General features: G+C 46.7%; 1 protein-coding gene across 1 annotated transcript in view; it reads left to right on the top strand.

Annotated features, from left to right (window-relative positions):
• Positions 1-21,045, top strand: part of ARHGAP10 (Rho GTPase activating protein 10) — a 328,476-nt gene that overhangs the window by 302,309 nt on the left and 5,122 nt on the right. Inside the window, exons 20-22 of the mRNA XM_082838763.1 lie at positions 144-303; positions 17,594-17,746; positions 18,841-18,932. Coding sequence (XP_082694889.1) covers positions 144-303; positions 17,594-17,746; positions 18,841-18,932 — 405 coding nt within the window. The remainder of the gene's footprint in view (positions 1-143; positions 304-17,593; positions 17,747-18,840; positions 18,933-21,045) is intronic.

Genomic DNA, 21,045 nt, shown 5'->3' with positions numbered 1-21,045 from the left:
ACCAGAATACTCTCAGGCTGCATTGTAAATGTAATTTTGGATATAATTTGATTGACTAATCAAGCGATACCATGTAGTTCTTAGTGGAGGTTTTTTTTTCTCCTCTGCGTATTTGAAAGTTGATGGCTTTTTCTCCTCCCCAGGTGACCGTCCCAATCTTCCTAAGGAGGACACTCCTCCCAGCAGCCTGGACTCATTTTCCTCCCCATCTCCCACGGCTGCCGCTGCCCATGGGCCCCCTGGACCAGACAGAAACCACCTTCTTGCAGATGGGGGTACCTTTGGGGACTGGGCATCCACTGCGTAAGTAGCTGTGCTTTTCTGTTTGGTGCCGAGGCAGGGAGGGCCCTGAAATGAAAGTGGCCCTTCATTTTGAAGTTTATGTGGCAGGTCGATACTGAAGCCGTTAGATCTCAGGACCTTTGTTCTCTAATTAGTGGGGCTGCCAAAAGGAGAGGGTCCATAAAACAAGGCCTTTCTTTAATAGGGTGTCTGTGTTCCCAGTATGGAAGGGGTGGGCAGGTGCTATTTCAAATCTGTTTTAAGTTCAATTCATGGCAGTTTGGGGTTGCACGTAGGAAGTTTGCTCTTGTCCTGCTCGGGATGTTTTCTCGCTAGTTATCGCAAACTTTTAGAAAGATGCAAATGCGTGCGTTGTGATCAGTAGACTTTCCAGGCTTTCTATTGGGTGATATCTTAGTTATATGAATTTTTGCAAGCTTTATGCTAGTGTCCTGCTCTGTTTACTCCGTAGCACCCTGCATAATTGACAATGGATGGATGAAATACCCGATCTTAGTTTCTCAGTTTGGTTGAGTGCCAGCCACGAGCAGATCAGCTCAGGTGTATTAAGACAAATAATACCAATACAAACAAAATACCATGGACCTGGTTTCACTACATGAGGGTTTGTCTTTCTCTGCTTCCCGAGGCTGTGGAGTAAGTGCAGGTCGGTGGTGGTGTGGAGTGGTGGTGTGGAGCATCAGATTTCAAACAGATGCGCAGAGAAGGAAAAAAAAAAAAAGAACTCTGCTAATAATTACATGACATTACTTGATTAGTCAATCAAATGACATCCAAAAATACATCTATAATTCAGCCTGAGAGTATTTGGGTGTCCTGTCTTTAAAGTTAAAAAAAAAAATGTTTTCAAAAACTCAAAGCTGCTTAAAATAAGTCATAGATAATGATGTCATTCTACCCTAGCTGGGCATTCCTGGGACTTTAAATGGAATTGGAGAGTGTTTCTCACATCACTTGGCTTTTTATAGTTACTGCTAGATTCACATGAACTCATTATGAACTTATTAAGTATTACAAGAGGCTGGGAGAAGTTGGGTATGCTAAAATTTGGGGGTGACCTGAAGACTTTGAAAAACTAACCGAAAATCCAAGTGGAACTCAAAATATGGGTACGCATTCTCCAGATGAGATTTTTTTTTTCCCTTCAAAATTGTCCTATATGTATCTTTAAATGCTGAAGACTGTGGATTTAAACCGCAGAGTACTCAAACAGGCCTGTCATTTTTGCTATTCTTTTTTCAAAATAAAAATACTCTTTCACTTTTGTGCTACAAGCCACAGTGACAGTGGTAACATGGGAACCCAGCCTCTGCAATGCTGGGCACTCCAGCAGTGGAATTTGGGGTATGTGTGTGTGCGCGCGTGTGTGTTTTAAAGCACAAGCCAGGTCTCTAATTATTCCTGTCAGTAAGTGTCTGTCACAGTCAGTGGAGAGCATTTTAGTCAGTGCTTCTTACTCCACAGTGGTTCTGTGGAGAAGTGACATTCCAAGCCATGATGCAGGCAGTGCTCAGTTCACAGCACATCCATGGCTGAAACATGAAGAGCTTGATAGTTTTGGTCATAAATCAGATGAGGAGTGAATCCCCCCAGCTTCCTATTCATGCAAATTTTAAAATGTCATGGAAAGCACTCCAACCTTGGAGAGGCCCGAAAGGGAGGGGGCAAAATAAGTAGTTGAAACAAGTCTGGAAAGGAGATTTTTGTTATAGTGGAGACTTCCTGCTACTTGAAGAGCTTGATTTTTTGTTTCCTGGGCACTGGATAAAACGCATCTCTCTCTTACATATATATATAATAGAAGTCCTGTGTATCTTTTAAAGGACTTACTGGTAAGCATATCTCACTGCAGATTTCTCATGAAGTCGGGGGGCGCCTCTCATACTTGAGGACCGTGAGGACCCCCTGCAGGGCTTGTGCAGCCCACGGCGCTGGGCCCGCACCATAGTGACGCTTAGGATTGGGGAGAGCCTGCAAATGTGGATTTCTAACGTTTTCCCCGATGATGTTTGGCAAACCCTTACATAGACTCCTGTCCGCCCCTCCCCGCATGGTTCTAGGCATGTGCTGATGTAAACAGCTTCTCTGAGGAGTGTAGTTAGGAGAAGTGACAGTGCTTCCTAATTTTTTCTTTTCTTTTTTCTCCTCTCCCCTCTCCCCTCCCCTCCCCCCTCTCCCCCCTCCCCTCCCCTCCCTCCCTCCCCTCCGCTCCCTTCCCTCCCTTCATCTCCCCTCCCCTCCCCTCTTCTCTCTTCCTAGGATTGTGTTTGCTGTCTTCAAGCAGCCCTTGGGTGCCCCTGCAAACTTTGATTCCCTCTGCCTGAAATGTCTCCCTTCCTTTCTGCTCAAGACAATCTTGACCTGTCTTGAGGATCTAATTTAGTTTTCACTTTCAGGTAGCCTTCTCTAGGGCTCTAGTCTACTGGAGGGTTCGGAATAATCCCTTCCTCTGTCTATACCCAATACGTGATGTTAGAAAACGATCCCCTTCTAGTACTAGTCAGTACTTACCTTTTATTGTCATTTGATAGTAGTATATGTGTGTGTCTATCTATGTATCTATATCAGTGTCTCCATCTGCCTGCCTGCTTATCTATCAGTCTTATTCAGTTTGGGCTGCTATAACCAAAATACTTCGATTGAGTGGCTTATGAAGAGCAGGAATTTATTTCCCACAGTTTTGGAGGCTGGACGTCCAAGGTCAGGGTGTCAGCCTGGCTGGGTTGAAGTGGGAGGCTGCTTCCAGTGTACAGACGACTCACTTCTCACGTATCCTCACATGATGGAGAGCAGAGAGCGGAAGCAGGCTCTCTCGTGGATCTTAGAAGGATGCTAATCCCATTCATGAGGATTCCACTCTCATTGCATCCTAATTTTCTCCCAAAGGCCCCACCTCCTAACACCATCCCATGGGAGGGGGTAGGGTTTCAACATGCAAATTTGGGGGGGGTCACAAACATTAGATGCATAACACTATCCAATCTTTCCCTCACTCCAAGATCGATCATAAAATTATTTTTTAATAGATTTAATTAATTAATTAATTTATGGCTGCATTGGGTCTTCGTTGCTGCACACAGGCTTTCTCTAGTTGCAGCGAGCGGGGGCTACTCTTTGTCGTGGTGTGCGGGCTTCTCATTGCGGTGGCTTCTCTTATTGCGGAGCACGGGCTCTAGGCGCATGGGCTTCAGTAGTTCTGGCCTGCGGGCTCAGTAGTTGTGGCACGCGGGCTTCAGTAGTTGTGGTTCACGGGCTCTAGAGCGCAGGCTCAGTGGTTGTGGCGCATGGGCTTAGTTGCTCCATGGCATGTGGGATCTTCCTGGACCAGGGCTTGAACCTGTGTCCCCTGCATTGGCAGGTGGATTCTTAACCACTGTAGCACCAGGGAAGCCCTCGATCATAAAATTCTTGACAATAAAATTGGGTCTCATACTCTTTGAACTTTTTAGTGATATTGACATAGTTATTAATAAATATTTTATATCCAATTTAAATTATTATGCATTTATAAAAATGCTTTTCTTTTGGAAGTCTCATTTCTTTCTGTGTGTCATTGAATGTCTCTTAGGCAATTTAAAACTCTTTGGGAATTTCACAGAATTAATCTCACCATTTTCTCTTTATAACGTTTTTCTTTATTTCCTTAGCACTTATAAATTTAGTTTTCATTGTATGTGCTTTTCTTTTTGTTTCTTTTTTTTTTAAATCCATCATCTCTGCATACCAGCTGTACAGTATTGATTATAGTAGGATCTGAGTAAATCTGATTAAGAGCCCTTTTAATAAAACCGAAGTTGCTGTGTAGTCATTAAAACTCTTCTCAGAGCGTTAAAAAGGAGGCACTGCCTGGACTGCTTGGTTTTAATCCAGCCTGGTGACTCTCTGTTCCAAAACTTACACCTGCCTTATCTTAGGTCCTGAAAAATGAAGCCCAAATGTATGTAGATCACATAGGACCCCAGTAGCTCTGTTGTACAGAAATGCCATGACCCCAGCTACCAGAAAGCAAACTTATGCAGGAAAACCTACAGCAGCTGATATTCTGATATAGGCAGTGTGTAAATACAGCTGTAGTCTCTGACAGGTAGAAAACAATCCAGCAGAATTGGATTTCTTGGGTTTCTGCTGATGTTTATGACTTGTGGGTATTCATTGCAGTCAATCAATCTGTAGCTATTCCTTACCTGTACACTCAAGGTGATGGGTGACTTCGTTGCCAGTAAAGAATTGCTAGCTCAGTCTCCTTGGAGGACATTACATCATAGGTCAAGGTATTTCAGATGTTCCAAAGTCATTTTTTCCCTAGTAAAGTAGTTTTCTCTTCATTTTTAAATGATGGAGCAGGTCCTTGATACGTAATTCTTTTAGGTTTTCTGCCACAAAAGAAAATCTCTTGTAAGTAGATACCAGGAGTTGTTATCTGCTTCCTGTACAGATTTCAAATGAAAAGGAGTACCTCCTGCTAGCACGTGTCCGTAGTCAAGATGGCAGCAGCATCTTAGAATAGTTCTTCGTAGCTGGGAATGTTGGTACCCCGAGATGTAACTCAGTGTGTGCTCTGGCAGGCTGGGAGGGCAATAGATCCTTCTCTCCCACCCAGTGAGAGGCTTGGCTTGGTTTGGTTTATCCTGAATGTGAAGGTGTTCCTAACAACGTCTATCCCCGACGCTGCCCTGAGCCGCTGTTGTGCCTCAGCGGTACATGCCTCCCCAGGCTTGGTGCTAGTCGGTTAAAGTCATTAGACGGTAAGCCCCCATGCCCATTTACAGCCTCGTGCATGTCACCTGTAGACTTTGTGTGTGCTCACTGGTGACCATTTTTATTCCTGTCTGTGAAATAATAACTTGCCTCCTTTAAACTGGGCAAACACATAGAGGTTTCCCATAGACAGCTACTTGGCATTTGAGATTACTTGACTTGGTTCCATGATTGCTTTTCAGGGAGTTGATGAATTTTGCAGGGAGATAGCAAAGTACCCCTTAAACTGGCTTTGTGTCTGTGACAACAAACCATGAGTGATTTGTCTGAAGTTCAGAAAAATAATCACCTTAAACAATTTTTAACAGGTTTTGGTGAAATTGGGTGCACACTTAGAAATTATAAGGTAGCAGTCATGGGCAAAGTTTGTCTTCGCCTCTTCCCTTCGTCTCTCTTTCTTTCTGTTCTCTCTCTCCTCCACCCCTTCAGGGAGGGCTTCCTCAACCCCATTGCTCCTTGACTTTACTGCTCCCAACCCTGCCAGGGCAGTCAGTTCACCCTAGAAGTTGATGTCTTAAATTTTGATTGTTTCAAAAGAAAATAGGGCATTTAACTTTTAAAAGTTTTCTCTCTCTTGGGGGGGTGCATATCTGCTTTTTTGCTAACTTGACTAAGATGAGCACATATGGCTTTTGTAAAAAGGGGAGAAAAGTTATGTATATTTAAAAAGAGATCAGGAGACGGTGGTATTTAACCCCCAAAAGTGAATTGCCCATCACAGGCATTTCCAGCATCTTTATTGGCTACTTAGGACATCATATCCTAATAAGGGGAGCATCTTTTCTTCTCTGCTTACCTGTAGGTGGACCCTGGTTACAGAAAGTGGTGGGTTCCATTGACCGGCGTCTCTAGTAGAGCTGGTGCCTTCATGTGGCGCTGGGTGCTGTGAGGAGTGGATTGGAAGCCAGTCTCCCATACCTAAGTGAGCGGCAAAGTCCCTGGTGGGTTCAGAAAGATGGAGGTGTAAGATAGCTCGTAGGGAAGCACATGAATGAGCAGGAGTAGACCGCCTTGCTGTGAGCCCCGGCAGCCTTGTGACTTCTGCCCAGAGCTTAGCCCATCTGGACCTGTTGGGGGCTGGGGACTTAGAGGGGGCAGAAGCGTCTGCGTCAGCAGTGGCTGGTGGTGAGAGGCTGCAGAGAAGGCTCGATGCGGTAGATCCTCTCTTGCATTTCTCAGAATCAAAGACTGTGGAGCATTAACTCTCGGGGGCCACAGACTTTGTTGTAGCTGCTTTATAACTATGTTATGTTGATCCTCACATCAGACCCAGTGAGGGAGAACTATGTTCCTTTTTTTTTTTTTTTCTTGCTGTACACGGGCCTCTCCCTGTTGTGGCCTCTCCCGTTGCGGAGCACAGGCTCTGGACACGCAGGCTCAGCGGCCATGGCTCACAGGCCCAGCCGCTCCGCGGCATGTGGGATCTTCCCGGACCGGGGCACGAACCCGCGTCCCCTGCATCGGCAGGCGGACTCTCAACCACTGCGCCACCAGGGAAGCCCTATGTTCATTTTTAAAGATAGAGAAATGGAGGCACAAAGAAGGTCAGAATTTTGCCCCAAGCCACATGACTAATAAGGGGCAGAGAAGGGTTATGACCCTGATCTGTCTGACCTCGTGGTCTGTGGTTCCCTCGGACTTGTTTTACTGTCGGTATGGAAAGTCTGGTGGCCTGTGGGAACGTTGTTCAATTGTAGTTTTCCCCCGATTCTGAAACCCACAGTGAGCTAACAGCGGCGGTCAGCTGGCCGCTGCCCTTGTTCTGAAGAGGGAGCGCTGACCCTGTGTTAAGACACGTTGCTGTGGTTTATAGTTACCTATGGAGAATAAACCCTTGAATCTGAATTGCGGCACATTCACCATCCAACGCCTTTGGCTGAGATTTGTGGAGGAGGGCATCCTCCCCTGCCGCAGAGCTGGGAGACTTGGAAATTTGATATTTTGCAACAGAGAAGCATCCGTAATCTTTTCATGAGTAGCATGATATCCGGTAAAGCTCTTGAAGCTAATCTCGGGGCCCACGTGCTTGGCCATCGACCCTCAGTCTATTCACACTCATTGGGGTGGTGGTGGTGGATAACTTTTGTCCTGTATATCTTCTTCAATCTTCTCTCCAACTCAGTATAGAAATTACGCCATCCCGACTGACCGCCTAGCATCCTCACAGCCTTCCATACATGTCCCTTGGGTCCTGCTGGGGTATTTTTGGTATTTGTATTGTGTACTTGGCACTTGCGTGTGGCCTGATTCACCTCTTCCTTTGCTGTGCTCTAACTACAGGTTCTGAAATTCAGAGATTTTATTTTCAAGCCAAATGGTTGGTCATTCATCTAACTTTAAAGCCCCGTAATGAAAGTTGACTTTCCAAATTAAAGACACCGGTCTGAATTTTTGTAGTAGCTGTTCTACTGCTTAAGATTCAAACAAACAAACAAACAAAACTTAAGTCTTCTCCTTAGTCTTGTTTTGGTTTTGCTTTTCTTTTTTGTTTCACTGGTTTTTGCTATTGCAATGTATCATTTGCTCTGCACGGACTGGTTGGCTGGGTCTCAATATTGAAAGGCAGGCAGGGGCCTCGTGAGCTTTCTGTGAGTTGGAAGACCGTGGTGTAGACTGGTAAAGCACTGCTTTTAGAGTCAGACAAGCCTGGCTTTGCATTCTTCTCCTGCCACTTCAAACCTTGGAGGCCTTATATAAATTACGTCAGCAAACCAAGGCTTAGCAAGATTATCTGCAAAGGGGGAGTAACAGCACCCAGCCCTCTTGATTGTTGTGAGGTTTCAAGGTACCACATGTCATAAAACCCAGTCACGGCTCCCCTGGGAGCCCTAGGCTTGCATTTTCCTTTCCTCCGAGAACTTAATTTAATATTCTTAGTTGAACTTCCTGGTTCATCAGTTATGTAATCTCCCCACTAAATGGCTTAGGGAAAGTAGGCTCTTTAGTCCTGGAGAAGCCTTTAGTGTTGACCTGAAGTTGCATTGTTTCCAGCATTTACAGTAGTTAATACCAGGAGAACCCGCAGCTCCTGTCCTTGCCTCGCTGTGTAGAAAGCTCCTCTGTAGAAGCTTCGGAGAATAGGGCCCTTGGGTAGCTCATGACCAAGGCGTAGTGTTCCCAGTGGGACCCAGCCAGCTCTCTAAACTCTTCTGAGCAGTATGGGAAGCTCACCTATCACCACAGGTAACCCGTAAAACAGCTTGGTAAGTAACCAGAGGATTTTCTTAGCAGAGTAGTGCTGTACCCCTTTTGAGCTGTGCTTGGGAGCCCCTGTTTTTTATGTTCCACCCTCACGTTGGCTGGTGGCTGTCTTCCACATACGAACTGAGCTTGTGGAAATATTCCCGTCGGTTGCCCTGCGGGACCATAATGCTGAGACCTCTCTACAGCCCCATAATTCTCTGAAACGCAGCTGCAGCTCCTTTTCTGTTCGGCTAGCAAGCTAAAGTTCAGGCCTGGTCCCTGATTCCACAGTGATGATCTGGAAGGAAGAGAAATGCAATTCAAGGAGCACTTTGAGTGAAAGATCAGTCAGAGGTGTAACTCTCAGTTCTCTCATAGCAAACCCCGAGAAAATGATCAGCCTGGGGGTGAACTTCGTAAGATATGAGCTGACTAGGTCTAGTGGTGTCCTTTCTTGTCAAGGAGGGAAACCCTCCAGCAGACCCAGCATCCTGGGGGGTGAGGACTGAGTGTTCAGTGTGGTTGTATCCAACCTCAAAAGGTTCTGTCTTATCTGTGTTCGAGAGATTTCCTTCCGTGCCTTTCCTCCTCTCCCTGCCCACCTCCCTCCTCTTCCTCAAGGGGGACCAAGTTCTTGCTTTTACGTGCTGGCTCGATCTATTGGCTGTCTGCCTCCTGCATGGGAGGTGATCCTGAGCAATTAGTCAGGAGAGCTCCTGCTGCAGGAAAGCCCTGGGTGCTTGCAGATCGGCTTTTGGCACACACAGGAGTCCCCACGCAGCAAAGCCAGTGAAGATGGAGGAAGGCGAGTGGGCTTTCCGAGCCCAGGGGAGTTTACCATCATTATCTTCACCTCTTCCAACTCTCCACTACGAAATGGATTCACATCTGATCCATCTCATCCAGGGGTGAGCAAACTGTGGCCCACCACTGCCTGTTTTTTTTTAATAAATAAAGTTTTATTGGAACACAGCCACCCAGTCATTTACAATTGTGTCTGTGACTGCTTTCGTGCTGCTATGATGGCAGGGTTAAGTAGTTGCAAGACCTACAGCCTGCACACCCTGAAGTATTTATCATCTGGCCTTTTGCAGAAAAAGTTTGCTGACCTTGATCTAATCTATAAACAAAACTGATCTTTTTGGGAAAGCCCACGCTCCTTAAAAACCAGTTTCAACAGTTGTGGTAATTGCCATGTTTTAGATGGGCGGTCCAAGTGATTTTTAAATGTAACTCTTAGGAATCTTTTCATGTCATTGAACTAACCAAAAGTTTTCCTTATGGCTTTTGGATGCCTTCAAGTGTGTGATCATAATTTCAAAAGGCTTTTTAGTGCTTCAGTGATTGAAAAATTTATTTGGGGTTATTCTTTTTACAACCTGTTGTTAAAAAAATTTATTTTGAAATAGTTTTAGATTTACAGAAAATTTACAAAGATAGTATAGAGAGTTCCCATAGACCCTTCACCCGGCTCTACTACTAACATCTTACACCAAACCATGGTACTTTGGTTAAAACCAGGAAATTCACATTGGTGCGACACTGTTACATACAGACTTTATTTCTGTTTCACTAATTGTTTCACTCATGTCCTTTCGTTCCAGGATTCAGTCTTGGATCATATGCAATCATACTGCACTTAGCAACTTTTTTCTCCCAATGGTGACATTTACTTAATATTTATAGTTTTTCCCCTTTGACAGAGTTCGTTGTCTTTTGGTAAAGAAAATGATTCATTGGTGAAGATGTAAGCTTGGAAAGCAGAGGCAATATACCTAATGCTCATAAGAAGGGCTTCACCTGTTGAGTACTCACTGTTCTCCAGTCACTGCTGGGTGCTTTATACCTGTCATCTTATTTACGTCTTACTGCCACCCAGCCTGTTAACACTTACTTTCATTTTAGCTAAGGAAACTGAGACCAGGGAGATTGTTACTCTCCCAAGTTTCAGTTGTGGCTGGCTCTCAGCCCAGGCTGATAATGCCAGCTCTGCCCCAGCCTCTGAGAGTGAGAAGTGTCCTCCCCTCTCTCCCCATTCCCCTCCTGCCTTCTTCTTTTTTTTTTTTTTTTTTTTTTTTTGCGGTACGCGGGCCTCTCACTGTTGTGGCCTCTCCCGTAGCGGAGCACGGGCTCCGGACGTGCAGGCTCAGCGGCCATGGCTCACAGGCCCAGCCACTCCGCGGCATGTGGGATCTTCCCAGACCGGGGCACGAACCCGTGTCCCCTGCATCGGCAGGCGGACTCTCAACCACTGCGCCACCAGGGAAGCCCTGCCTCCTTTTTTTAAAAAACAAAAAAAGGAACAAGCTGAGGGAGATTAGGAAACTGCAAATGGGCACACTGCCAGGGCTATCTTTGGAACCCAGGGTCTGTGTAGAGTGGCGGCGTCTCATGCAACTGTAATCGGTGTGATTAAAATCCTTCAGTCACCCTGCCTGTGAGCATCTGACTCAGTGGACCTGCGCAGTGAGTGCCTCTGACTCTCCTGTGTCTCCATTCAGCTCCTTGTGTCCCACTCCAGCTGCTCGCTCAGAGGGACTTGAGGCTGTGAGCTCCGTGCGGTCTTGTCAAAACGGGGCTTTGACCCGACATTGACCTGGAGTAAGTCACCGTCACCTTTCTGCTCTCGGCTTCTCACGTGTCACGTGGAGCGGTAGCATAGCTGGGAATGAGTGGATTAGCGCGTGCCGGTTGTGCCTGGCGCAGCGCCGACTGTGCCAGGATGTAGGGAGGGCGTGATGATACTGACAGTGGCGCCGTGGGCTCCGGGCGAAAAGCCTCCCTGGCTGCCCACGTGGCAGCTGCTCCCTCCTCTGTTCTCCTGCGGGACCCTGGCCACCTCTCTGTTGTGTGGCGCTCATCAGGCTGCGTCATGATCATCAGTTTGTCCTTCTCTTCTCACCTGACTGGGTGCTCATGGAAAAGAGCTGTTACAGTTCCCTGGGTGTCCCCAAGGCAGGCGTGGGGCCTGACAGGTAGTTCTCAGACCAAGAGTGATGAGCGAACAGGGTCCAGTTCGAACCCTCCTCAGGATCAGTGATGTCCTCCCGGCCCAGTGCTGTAGCTTATGGCCCCTTGTCACAGGTGCATGCTTCTCCCCACGGCTGTGTCCCTCACTGTGCTCGCTTGGGACCAACAGCGTGCTGGCTGGGGAATTGCCCCTCTCTGGCACGTAAAGAAGGACGGTGGCATTAATTTGAACAGAGATTTCTCATAATATACAGATCGACAATATTTCCTTCTGTCTTTATTAACACTTTCAAACACTTTTGCCCAGGACAGCTGTTCTAGACTTATGCTGTACGTTGTTTCCCAGCCTGGAATGAAAGATCATTTCACTAATGTGTTGGCTTCTGCTCGGAGACCTTGCAAATGAGGTTTTAAAATCTTACCTTCCGGTGCAAACTTCTGATTTGATGCCGACATCATAAAAGCCATCGTCAAATATCTTGGTATTTGGGGGATTTAATCATTTCAGAGAAGCAGTCATTTCTTTTCCTGATGTGTATCCTCCCTCAAATGCTAAATTATGCTCTGTGCTCCCAGAGCCTGGAATCGGGCACTTGTATTGCGAGCACTGCCCAGAGCCTGACCTGCCTATGCCTTGCAAGAAATGTTTGTTAGAGGCAGACGTTCTCTGGTGACTGGTGCAGCTGTTGTCGAATTTTAACAGTTAAGGCCCTAAGTCCCCTCCCCCATTTCTGAAATGTTTGTGCTTTTCTGCTGCCAAAAAGTTTTTTTTAATATGCATGGCGCGTGGAGTCTGGTATTGGAGACGATCGGGTCACAGTTTGAATCCCAAGCAGCATATACCACTGATTTGTTACATTTTCAGAAAAATGAACTCTGTAAAGTGTACGCATACACAGAAACGGTCATAATTTCATGTTATTGAGGGTTTATTCCTCCCCATCGTGAAAGCTACACGGTCTTTCCCTGACGTGCAGACCTGTTTTGCCAAGGCAAGAGTGTTGTTAGTGGAGAGAATTCGCTCGTCACCTTCACAAACGTGTGTTCCACTCCACCTGCCCCGCCCCCAGGCAGGAGACTTCCCATTGCCTTAGGAATACCAGGTAGCCTTCCAATGTCAGAAAGTTTTCGAGGATGAGTTTCTGAGTTAGCAGGAGGAAATCTCGGTGTTTTTAGTGAAACCCTCTTGTTTCCATTTCTTCCTTTTCTTTGAGAAGGAAACATTTCTCCTCAAAGGGAGGTTGGCTCTTTGGCCCCGAAGACAGAGAGGAGTCATGATGCTTTCAGTCTAGTGTGTGAAATTGGGAAGAGAGCAGAGAAAGAGATTCATATTTCTCTGTAATTTATTTCTGTTTTGGTAAATGTGGTTTCTGAGCTTTTCAGGAAGAGTAGACTTCTGCCTGCATTTTTGCAAACCACAGCTTGGCTTTCAGGAAACGTGGTGCTTTAGGTGCTTTTTTTTATCATTGCTCAGCAGCTCCTTATTCAATAAAATCAGTGGTTTCTGATCATGCCAGTCTTGGTCATCAAAAATCCATAGTTAAAGGGGCAGGAGGAAGAAGGAATTAAATAGCTTTTTTTTTTTTTTTAAATGCTTAAATTTGGGAAGTGGTAGGAGAGCACACTTGAAATATTCCATGTGTTCTTGCAGGCAATGGGCTTTTGAATTCTAAGATCACCTACCAGTTTTGATCGTTAACCCGAAGACTTTCTTAGCCAGGGTTCTCCTCTGAACCACAGAATACAAAAAATGACCTGGGTATTTCTCAGTGCTCCCAAGGATGCTGTCAAGAACGGTGACATCTGAAATTTGACTCTGCTGTGCAGGGTCCCGCATTGGCCTGCCATGATTCCAAGGATGCTGGCAGAAGACATGGGCTCCTGGTCAGAGTCCAAGGACTGTACTAATCACAGCCGTAGCAGTCCTCAGAGTATTAATCCGAGTCCCAGTTGCCACAGGGTGATGCCCCGTGGCCCAGATAACACCTGCCTGTGGAGTGTTAGCAAGAGAGGAACCCAGAGCTCAGGAAAAACACATCTTTTATGACGGACAGTAAAGCCTGCTCTTCGCTCCAGAGGAAGACCCAACTTTATCTTCCAAGGCTCTGTGCTCTAAAAGCATCCTTGAAAAGATAATCCATCCTTTGCTCACTAGAAGTGCAGGCACACCAGAGACCCGTATTGAATTGTCTCCCAACACATGGGTAGCTAGAACGGTTCTAGACATGCAGGAGAGGGGTTAATTCATTATGTACATGGATGCCTTAGGACGCCTTCTCTCCGGAGGCCCAGGCTGAGAAAAACTGCTAGATCACACCGAGGGCCCAGGCTGAGAAAAACTGCTAGACCTTTGCTCTGGGCTGCCGTTTCCCAAATGCCTAGGGTTCCTCTAAAATGTTTTAAGTCAAAGAAGAGAAAGACAATGCCAGAAATTCTCCTTTAAAAGGAATACTTTACTGCTTTTTGAGAAAATTATAAGTATTATCTTTTAAAGAATTAAATAGTTAAAAAATATTTTTTGATCCTTATTACCAAAAAGCAAAATAAAACCCAAATTCTGGAAAGTAGGAGATGGTTTACATAAAGAAACTCATATTTACAATTTCTTGCCTTCCAAAAAAAAATTGTTGGCAGGTTGCTTTTGGAGACACCTGTAAAACGTCATCTGGCCTCTGCTGGCTGAGGCGAGAATTCAGGTCTTAGGTCTTGAGTGTATTTAACCGCTTCCTACCTCATCCCCACTCCTTCCCAGCGAAGGAGCCCATGGAAATTTTCTTGTATCCTCATGGCTCCTTGGCTCCATTTCCTGAACTTTGTTTGGCTGGGCAGGTCTCCTCTTTCACAGGACTTAGTTTTCTACATGACTTAGGATACCTCCTCCCCATATTAGAGGCGAACATGAATAGTCCAGTCTGCAAAGTTCATGCCCACAGAGAAGTCCCGAGCGGAGGCTTCTGAGATACTGTGGGGAAACCCAGGGGCTCAATACAGAAATTTAGGTCTTAAGTGGGAAGCCTGAAAAGACTCTCTTGGTGAACCAGTGAGTGTGGGATCACATAGCACATCTGTGTGTTGACAGAAAACAGAAAAATCACAGAGAACAAACCAAGAAGCAAGAAAGGTTCATGTTGCGAGCTTGACTCTGGACAAGGATGGGTGACTCTGAGTTCCTGTTTTGGGACAGGGTGGAGAAAGCCGAGCTAAGGATGGGCCCTTACCTTCTAAACCTGCTATTCCAACAATTCTTTCACTTGCCAGGAGGAGTATTTTCCCTTTACAAAAAAACAAAACAAAACATTTCTTTTTATTTTATTTATTTTTTGCGGTACGCGTGCCTCTCACTGTTGTGGCCTCTCCCGTTGCGGAGCACAGGCTCCGGACGCGCAGGCTCAGCGGCCATGGCTCACGGGCCCAGCCGCTCCGCGGCATGTGGGATCTTCCCGGACCGGGGCACGAACCCGCGTCCCCTGCATCGGCAGGCGGACTCTCAACCACTGCGCCACCAGGGAAGCCCTGCATTTCTTTTTAAAAGAAAGATGTGAGGATGAAGCAGATCATAGCTGTACAATGTATGACCTTTCCTTTTAAAGAGCCTTATGAATACGCGCACTGTTGGCTTCTCTTCATCCCGCAGCTGTCCTCCCTCTCAGCAGATAGATGGCCGTCGTTTCATCACCTGACGATTTATGACCAGGAAGGGTTGGTTCGGGTCGGGTAAACCACCTCATCCTCCACCACCACCAGCACCCACCAACGCCTTGAGTAATTGCTGGGAGATAACATGTCAGTTGTGTGGCTAACTATGGTCTTAAATTCTCTGTCAGAGCTTCACTCACGCCATCCTCTCCCTTCCTGATTAGTAAGAAGAGCTCATTAAAGTTTCATTTTCTGCTGAAGAAGGGAGTGACTTTTGCTGTTGGTGATACAGATCACCTTGAGATTTCTAGGTGTCTTCGCTTGGTATGAAGTAGGTTTTATGACTTCCAGATGAATGGCTGGATAGGGGGATTGTAAATAAGCTGTTCAGAGAATAATGTTTTTAAAATCTTCCTCCTTCCCCCCCTTTTCTGATCAGAGTAAAGGCAACCTTCTGTGTGCTAAATATCTATCAAGTCAGTAATGCAATATTTCACGGGCCTGCTGTATAATATCAGTTGTAGTGTTAGCACGTGTGAACTGGCTGCTTCAGATGTGGCTTGAAGACTTCCTGTGCCGAGCCCTCTGCCCGGCTTTGTGAATCTGCACAACGAGTTAACCCACCTGCTCTCAACCCAGAGGCGAGAGAAATGTCTGAAACCAACACAGAACAACTCGTGCTGATCGGCCCTCCCGTTTATTGGTGTGACGGGCCTTCAGAGAAGGTCTGTGACTTAGAGAGCCCAGAGGAGAAGAACTGGGGGAGGCAGCTGGAGCTGAGCCGGGGGGAGGGGACAGATTGGAGCCAGCAGAGGAGCGGAAGAGCCTGAGGGGGGAGGAGGGGAAGTCAGGGGAGCAGAGCTGTGGGCTGAGCCGCCAGGCTGCCAGGGCAGGTGGGAGAGCACACCTGTTCCTGGGGAGGCACACGGGGTGGACTGGGTCTTACCCAGGTGGCTGAATGTGGCTGATGGAACTGGCCGAATGGGAGGCCTGGGGCTAGGGCCTTGGCTAGGAGAGCTCCGCCCTGACACCGGCATGAGCAGTGAGATTGGGATGTCTCCTGTTCTTGACGAGAGCGTAGAGAAAGGAACAGCCTGGGAGCTTTTTGCAGTAAAAATGGACAGGACGTGGTGTTAGTTCTGCTTTAGAAGAAGAATCAAAGATAACACTCAGTAATATGGAAGGACACGGAAGCTGCTTGTAGAAACTGGTTTTAGCCAGAGAGGGTGAATTTGAGGTGAGGGGCATCGGGGTATAGCAGCATTGAATACATATGTGTTGAAAATGTACTTGAGTAAAACGAGAAGCTTTCAGTACTGTGCTTTTAAAGCAAGCTTCGTAGACCATCGTCACAAGCCTCCAGTTTTGAAATCATTGAAGAATAATTTATTCAGATCAACATGTATTTATCGAACCCTCCACGTTTAGAAGCCCCTCCATGAGTCTGTCTACTGACCTTTTTACATTAACGTATTTTCAAAATTGGCAACTGTTAGGGAATGTTAAGGTCACCAAAGATTTACTGTTCATTGGTTTCTCCCTTAAAGGCTAGTCTTTGGTGCACTCTACAGGAATCTTGATTCCCAGTGGCATTCTGTTCTGAGTTGCCACATGTATATGACCAGATGAAAGAGCTTTATTTTTTTATTCTTTTATTGAAGTGTAGTTGCTTTACAATATTGTGTTAGTTTCTGCTGTACAGCAAAGTGAATCAGCTTTATGTATACGTATATCCCCTCTTTTTTGGACTTCCTTCTCATTTAGGTCACCACAGAGCACTGAGTTGAGTTCCCTGTACTATACAACAGTAGGTTCTCATTAGTTATCTATTTTATGCATAGTATCAATGGTGTATATATGTCAGTCCCAGTCTCCCGGTTCATCCCATCCCCACTTGGTATCCATACCTTTCTCCTCTATGTCTGTGTCTCTATTTCTGCTTTGTAAATAAGATCGTCTCTACCAATTTTTTCAGATTCCACACATATGCCTTAATATATGATATTTGTTTTTCTCTTTCTGACTTACTTCACTCTGTATGACAGTCTCTAGGTCCATCCACATCTCTTGTTCCTTTTTATGGCTGAGTAATATTCCATTGTATATATGTACCACATCTTCTTTATCCATTCCTCTGTTGATGGGCATTTATGTCGCTTCCCTGTTCTGGCTGTTGTAAATAGTGCTGCAGTGAACATTGGGGTGCATGTGTCTTTTTGAATTATGGTTTTCTCTGGGTATATGCCCAGTCGTGGGATTGCTGGGTCATATGGTAGTTTTATTTTTAGTTTTCTAAGGAATCTCCCTACTGTTCTCCGTAATGGCTGTACCAATTTAGACATTAAAAGGCCACTGTTGAATAGTTAGAGCTATAGGTCGTGGGCTTGACTGTAGATTCTTGTGACTTTCCTTATAAGCAGAAAACATGAATACCTCAAAAGTCCAAGCAACTAGTTTTGGCCGTTGGATTCTGGTGTTGTAATTAGTGCACCAGTATGGTGCTAGGTTGGACAAGACTAGATCTTCTCCACAAACCTGAAGAAGTACAATGAGGCATCTCTAGTTTTGGGGTGTGGCTCTTGGGGCTACAGACCTGGGAGGAGGTGGAGAGGACTCTGTCCCTTTCAGTCATCAGGAGAGAGAAAGGAACTATCACCCTAGCCATTGAGGGATGGGGTGTCATGTGTTTGGTGTTCCGTGGCCTTTATACTATTAATCCTGTTCTTCAAACTTCCACACTTAGCCCAAGCCAGGCCCGATCATCGACCGTCCAGTGGCTTAACCTTCAGTCACCAGCCACACCGAGCTGCAACCCAGCCGCTACACCTCCTTCACCCAAGCTGTCATCTTTCCCCCTCTCTCTTCCTGCCACCGTAGCGGACAAGCCACCTGAAAGGTATGTGGTTTGGAGTGTGATGTAGAATGTGAGGGCGGCACACAGAGGGGCTTGATCAACCGGAGCAGCTTCTTGTGCTCCCCACATGGAAGAAGCTTCTGGTCTCCTGGACTTGGTGGACAACATTTGCAACCTTGCCTTAGACTTAAAGGTTCAAGTACATTCTTAGAGATCTGCCTTACGCGAGACCTGCTTGAACCTACTCTTTCTGGTGCTGCTTGTGCATTTATGAAACCACGTGTATTTTGCAAGAACTTTTTATACGTGAATAGAAAGCACACGGTTTGCTTTAAAGGAAGGTAAATGGGGCACTGGAAACTGTAATTAACACAGCTCTTTAATGGGCCAGTGATGCAGAGGCCAGAGGTGCTGACCCTGTAGCAAAGCCCTTCCTCCGGGACAGCAGGCGAGGCTCTTCTCCCCATCAGTGGCTTCCCCTGCTCCGGTGAGGTGGGCTGCTTCCTTCTGCCTCGGTGTGAATCTGGCTGACAGCCTGCTTTCCATCCTTCCCCAGTGTGTTCTTTTCCCACAAGAACACACAGGATGTTTTGACAAGTGTCGAGAAGCCGAGCCTGATGTACCTTTTGGGGGTGAGACCCAGCTGAGAGCAATGAGCCCCTTCCAGGGTGGCGTGAAAGCAGAGCGTCACCGTAGACTGATGGGCGTCCGAGGTGCGTGGCTGGAGCCTCTTACTGCCCGTGTGCCTCTGCCCTTCAATGCCTCGCCTTCGGCTCAAGACACCAGTGCTTTTCCTTAATAGATAAACCGAAATGCTTCAGAAATAAACATGCCCTGTGGTTCTAATAACGCTGAGCGAGAGGGAAGGGCATCCCACTGAGCGGAGAGGAGAAGTAGGTGAAGAGGTTCAGGGAAAGCTTCTCGGAGAGGCTCCCTAAAGAAAGATTGGGGTTTGAAACCTGTCATTTACTTGACAGTCAAGTGCTGTGGTTTGCCCGATGTTCCCTTTCCCGCTGATTTCCTTTTTGGAAGGAGCTGCCGTGCTGGTGACATAGAAATGAGATTTGGGCAATGTGGGTGGGGGAAAGGTGAGGTTTCTCATGTTTCACTTGGTGCCTTGCATGTTCCCTCTTCAGCCTCATCAGTCGGAAGGCCCGGGCAGTGTACCCGTGTGAAGCAGAACACAGCTCGGAATTGTCTTTTGAAATAGGAGCGATTTTTGAGGATGGTAAGTGTTAGTGGGAGCTTTGTGGGAGGCTGTCTTCTGCCGGCGCAGAGGGTCTACCACCCAGAGCACGCAGGCGGTCCCTGGCTGTGGGTTTGTCAGGAGTACAAGTCTGTCCCTTGATGCTTTGGACGGGCGAGAGCCTGCCCACCTGGCTTCCAGGAACCGAACGCCAGGGGGCTGTGGGTGCCCACTTCCGCTTTAATCTTCGTTATTCCCCAACTCTTGAGGGTCTTCGTTTGGGATATCTTTCTCCTGATGTAGAGAAGCCGGTGCCACTTGGAGTCAAGAAATGTGTTTGCAATTTGCATCCTCTGTTTTCCTCCCTCATCGTCCCCACCCTAGCCTCCTAAATGCTCCAGGTTCACCAGCTCTGTGCTACAGACAAGTGCTTTGTCGACCAATTTTGGTTTATCATTCCCTTACCATTCTTTTGCTTTACATGAGTTTCGCTTGTTTGCATAGTGCATGAATCTCTAGATACGGGTATTGATTCTGCAAACTGAAACCAGGGTATAGATTTTTGTTTGCATGTTTAATAGTCACACACAGCATTGAGGAGCTATGCCCGGCTTCAGATTGCACAAATTCCTCCCATGGTTCAGTGTACATCTCTTCCCTCCCCCTTGATTTCTTCCTTCCCCGTCCTCCTCATTATGAAATTCATTGGTTGCTATGGAAACAGTGATGTTGTGTGGGGGCAGAGCTGCCCAAAAGCGTTCTGGAGAGGCAGCGAGAACCTTTGATGCTTGGAGTGGAATGGTTGATTAGCCAGAATGTTTGGAATATACGGAGTATATCAACACAACGCCTGGTGCTATATTGTCAGTAATGCGGCATGAGCTGATGATTGTTTTTTAGAAAGCGAGTTGCCTCATTTGGAGTAGATTTCTGTATCTGTGTGATACGTACTCTGGAGAGCCAGCGACTCCTGATAGCGTCAGAAAACAAACAACAAAAAACCCCACAGATGACAGCATTATACTTCGTGGAGAAATTTTGCTCTTGGAGTAGAAGCAAGAACAGCCCTCTGTCACCGTAACATACACGCATGCAGTTTTGGCAGGAGAGTCAGTTAGCTGCCCTCCTCCAGGCCTGGCATGTACGGGCGCCCACATGGCAGAAGGGAAAGCGGAGAGCACTGAAAGCCACCGTTTAGGAAATGAGGGTGAATCTTGACGCTGTGTGGTTGACTAGATTTGTTCGGGGCCTCAGAACACGGTATTGGTCATGTGATACTTACCTTGGTGGAAGGTGTATCTATTAGAATGCCTTTGGCTGCAAGTAACAGATAGAGCTGGTTAAATCAGTCACGAAAGCGAATTCGCTCACGCGCTAAGAAGTCTGCACGTGGGGAGCTCCAGGGGCTGGTTAATCACCTTTTCAAAGATGTCACCCAAGACCGCAGTGTTTCCATCTCTGCTTATGGACAGGAGCCCCTGGCTGCTTCCCCAGTGCGGGTGGGATGGCTGTCCCAGTTCCAGGCCTCATGGCCACACTCAACCCTAGCAGAAGGGGGTTGCCTCATCCTTGTGTTCTTTTTTGAAGCATGAGAAAACTCTTTCAGATCATCCTTCCTAGGTGACCTGCTCTCACGTCTCAATAGCAAGAATGAGGTCATGTGCTCCCCTTAAAGTCATTGCCAGCCAGGACTTCAGATCAATCAGCACCACACTGGGTCCAGGGGCTTCTCCTCTGGGCACGCAGACATGGGAATGGGGGTCAGGACCCCAGTCAAATCCGGTTCTGCCAACTTGGATATTGGGAAAGGCCGGTAGATGTCTGACGCGGGACACTGAAGTTCTGCACTTTTAAAGTCCCTCGGTGACTTGCAGGAGACCTCCTAAGAAAAATAGTGTGTGCATAGGGGTGTGTGTGTGTGTGTGTGTGTGTGTGTGTGTGTCTGTCTGTCTGTCTGTCTGTCTCTCTCTGTATATACTCATATGCATGTATACACACACATACAGGCATACACACACATATCTCAGTGTGTTTCGGGAACAGGAGAGTGATTGACAGCAGGTAGCTATCAACTCTGCACTTATTTTGCCTGAGGTCAGTTGGCTTTTCCACTTTCTCTGTGACCCTGGACAAGTTCCTTAAGTTCTCTCTGCAT

This window comes from Leucopleurus acutus, assembly GCF_964270905.1.
Source record: "Leucopleurus acutus genome assembly, chromosome: 4".
Classification (NCBI taxonomy): domain Eukaryota; kingdom Metazoa; phylum Chordata; class Mammalia; order Artiodactyla; family Delphinidae; genus Leucopleurus; species Leucopleurus acutus.
This window is presented reverse-complemented; position numbering and strand designations above follow the sequence as displayed.